The sequence below is a fragment of the Diachasma alloeum genome, unplaced genomic scaffold, assembly GCF_001412515.2.
Source record: "Diachasma alloeum isolate Michigan unplaced genomic scaffold, Dall2.0 Dall_scaffold_00211, whole genome shotgun sequence".
Classification (NCBI taxonomy): Eukaryota; Metazoa; Arthropoda; class Insecta; order Hymenoptera; family Braconidae; genus Diachasma; species Diachasma alloeum.
Window position 1 is genome coordinate 2,089,753 of NW_021680376.1, and position 4,194 is coordinate 2,093,946.

At 34.8% G+C, this 4,194-nt stretch overlaps 1 protein-coding gene across 1 annotated transcript in view; it reads left to right on the top strand.

Moving 5' to 3' along the window:
- The first annotated feature begins 2,234 nt into the window (after positions 1 to 2,234).
- LOC107036848 overlaps positions 2,235 to 4,194 on the top strand; it is a 4,510-nt gene continuing 2,550 nt past the window's right edge. Inside the window, exons 1-2 of the mRNA XM_015255061.2 lie at positions 2,235 to 2,320; positions 3,073 to 3,330. Of these exons, the coding sequence (XP_015110547.1) occupies positions 3,091 to 3,330 (240 nt within the window). The 5' untranslated portion in view covers positions 2,235 to 2,320; positions 3,073 to 3,090. The remainder of the gene's footprint in view (positions 2,321 to 3,072; positions 3,331 to 4,194) is intronic.

The window sequence follows — 4,194 nt, forward strand, 5'->3', positions numbered from 1 at the left end:
GGGGGGGGGGGGGGTGCGATCACTAATCGGAGGGAGTCGAGGGTTTTTGGGGGACGTCCGGGAATGGAAAAAATGTAAATAATAAGGCTTGGGCCGCCGCGATGACCGCTACATTCCCCCACCTGCGGTATTTTTGCGGGGCTCACTCGCGATTGGAGGAGGGAAATTCAACGCACTCTTGTGACTGCAGAAATTTTGTAGACAAAGAACAGGGGTCGAAATATTGGGTTCAATTTTTATCATTTGGACATAATAGATTCCTTCACGTCGAATCAGCTAATAATTAATCAATTTCGAATCATCAATAACGAAATCTAACGCATTCTCATGGCTGCCAATATTTTTTAAAAATTTAAAAATTTAATAAATTTTTGAAATTGTATTAAATTTTAAATTGTATTAAATTACAATTTAAAAAATTTAGTAAATTTTAAAAAATCAATTAAAAAACCTAGCGAATTCACTAGACAATTCTGTTGGATCTCATGGCTGCAGATATTTTTAAAAATGTTAAAATTTAATAAATTTTTTAAATTGTATTACATTACAATTTTTAAAAATTATTAAATTTTAGAAAATCAATAAAAAAACCTAGCGAATTCGCTAGACAATTCTGTTGGATTTTTACAGAATTTTGTAACAGACACGATCTATAGAAAAAGTTATGTTGAGATATTTTCTATAGAATTTCCTCGGCTACAATTTTCCGAGTTTTTGGCTCCGAATGGAATCGTTGTAAACGTTGAAATTTAAGTGTTGGATTTTTTGTGTTATGTAACGAAGTTTTTCTTCATTTGTTCGCTAATGAATGGATGGAATTGAATCTTTTTCTATCAAACGTAGGTATTGTTGAGCCCTATCAACCGCTATTATCAAAATTTAATTGATCGTTTAGTTTTCGAATTTCTTCGAAAATCGGTTGTCCCACGATAACTAACTTTCAACAGAATAGGCCAAAAAGTAATTGAAAGTTCAATAGAAATCCAATGGAATTGTTTAACGAATTCGCTGGATTTTTCTATGAATTTTTTTCATAGGAATGGATTAAATTGTTATTGACAATAAAATGATAACTCTAATCCAATATTTGATATCATCGAAAGGATTATCCCTCAAGAAAATAAGAAAAACCGATTTTCACGTTTCATCACTTTAACATGGGGCGGGCGAGTTCCAAATTCAAGGTCACGGGCGAGGTAAACCTTCGGGAAGGGGAGACTGGGGAAATGGTAAACAACTGGTGCGAGCGGTTAATCATCCACATTAACATTTCCTCAATCGATGTTCAGTTATGAATTTATGAAGATCGTGATTCAGGAGAAATGACCCGTGAAACAGTTTCATAGAAAAACCTAGTAATTTGGGAAACAAATTTGTTAGATTTCTGTTGAATTTTCTATCGACAATTCCATTAGTTTTTGCTGATTCTATTGAAGAAGTCCGCAGCTCTACTGCTATATCCAGCAGAAAATATTCAATTTTCTAGAGAATTTTCTATGGAATATTTTTTGTATTGAAATTCCTCGACATGAATTTTCCAAAATCTTTCTCTATTTTTCTTCCTCATTCATTGAAACGACTCAAACAAAAAAATAATAATTTGAGTAGAAAATATCTCAATGAAAAAAGTTGTAGAGAAAAATAGAATTCTATCAATTTTTTTTGTAGAACATTTTTCATTGAACATTGCGCCTGAAAAAATACAAATAAGCAGTAGAATTTTTCAATAGAATCGGCTAAAAACAAATAAAAAATTCAATAGAAATTCAATAGATTTTTTAGCGAATTGGATACTATAAAACTTTTTCTATCGGAACGTTTTCTACTAGAATTCCTCGACATGAATTTCCTAAAATTTTCCTCTTCTATTTTTATTTTTTTATCATTAAATAAAAACAAATAAAAAATAAAAAATTTGAGCCGCGGAATTTCTCTATTCAAAATATCTCAATACAATAAGTTATATAGAAAAATCATATAGAAAAATCGTATAGAAAAATCGAATTCTATAAATTTTTTCTGTAGAACACGTTTCATTGACCATTTCTACTGACAAAAGTACAGATAAGCAACCGAATTTTCTAATGAGTCACGTTTTTCACCGAAAAGTCAAAGAGTTATAAAATCACACGAACGCAAATTAAACTTTTCCCTTTCCACCTCACCTTCGCCTATTGATTCCTTTAATTCCGGTGAAAATCGGGAATTGCGTGAGATGCTATCGACAGTACGAAAACAAATTTTCGAGTCAGTTTGTCGTTGACCACAGCTCCCAACAGTCAACCCCAATTGTTTACATCCCAGAGAACTTCTCACCCATGTAAGTGCCTTTTCAATTTCCTCGTCAATGATTAACTCGCATCATCCAACATCACCTCAACATTTTCTTTGACTAATTTTTAGAATAGTCTGTTCTTCGAATAATTTTTTCATCGATTGTCTGATCCGTGAGGGATTTATCCACTCGTATTATTCTCGCCCCGTTACAAAGACTCCAACCGATGAAAAACAAACATTCTTGAATTTCCAATATCTGCTGATCCGATGATGCAGTTTGAATAATTCGGGGCTCATTTCAAAGCTTAAAAAAACATTTTGAATATGGAACAAAATTTTTTCGATTTTATTCAGTCAATCTCGAGCTATTGCAGATCAAAGACAGTTCATTTTGCCCCTCATTCCTACTTCAGTGTCTCATGAGCTCTCAGTCTCATCTTTGAACATTGAAACGTCAATTTTGAATTTATTTAAATCATAAAATCACGAATTTACTTAAATCATTCATATAAAATCGAAATAATCTCAAGGGAATTGAAATTATTCCGTTGAATGATCGAACCAAAAATAATGAGTTGAAAGATGGAAAATAAAGATGATTCGACGCCGAAAGAAATTCCCCATAACTGAAAATTATTATCACCATGAGAGAAACACGATGCAAATCTCTCTGGGAGTCCCGATAAATAAAATAAAAATGAATAAAATAAAATAGAGACGGAAGAAATTGGGCAGATCAGGAATTGTGATTTAATGGGGCATTCTCTCGCGTCTGTTTACATGCGTGACCTTCAGAAGTCTTTGACAACAATAATGGCGCTATCGTTGGCAATTGCCCTGGCGGGTTTCAGAGTGAACGACTACGGCACACTTGTGTCACATTTAACGGGTCACGATGCACGTGAAGGCAGACCATCGTCCCCCAGCAGTAGGAGCGAATCCAGCGGTGTCAGCAGCTTCGCACCCTCCACGATTCACACCACCGCTCCATCCTCGCCGTTTTCTTCGAGGCCGGAGACTCCGAATGACGATTCCAGTGTTATCAGTTACAAAGTAATTGGGTTCTCACTTCAATAGAATCGGCGCAAAAAAACAATTAGTCCACACGCAATACCCCCTTCCCGTGTGCACTTCTAGTGTGGTAAGGTTTTGAGGTGTTTTCTTATGTTTTCGGGTATGAGAAATCCGAATCCGGTGGTATTTTTCATGTAAGTGCGTGCAATTAATAATTATAAACAAATTAAGTGGTTTTTTTGATGATTTTTTTTTTATGGGAAACATTGGCAAATAGAAGAAAANGTAGCAAAGATATCAGACAAGATATGAATGTTTTTTTGGGCTCAAATGAAAGAGCGGGTCGAGAAATGACGTCCTAGAGCCTCTAAACATGACAAACGAACGCCCACCTGACATTTTTAATACACTCACACCATGAATTTCAAGTGAATACTGCACAAAGAATCAATGTCATCCAGAATTTATTTCTCGTCAATAACTTATGATTATAAATTTCCTGTCACCGACTGATAGAACTCAATAGTTAATTAGTTAATTCAATACTCCGGCCCGAAGAGACTCTGAAAAAAATCACGTATTTAAATGTGACAAACATTCTCTTACGAGGATCGGAGGAAGACTGATTTATCCGAGTATTTTCTAAACGTCAGTTGACTAAAACAAGAAGAAACAAGAATATTTTTGCAGCTGTCCCTCCGAATTTTCGTGGAATTAAAAATTCGCAGAAATAATCCAAATAAATATCTCTCATACTTGGAGTATTAGTGTTTTGTGTGTTTTTGTTTTCCTTTCTATGTACCAATACATGAGTAGAGGTCGTTTTATCTGAGAAAAATGACGGATTGATGAGCATTCAGAGGACGTCGAGCGTCCCACCCATCTTCGCGCGTCGCGCATCCT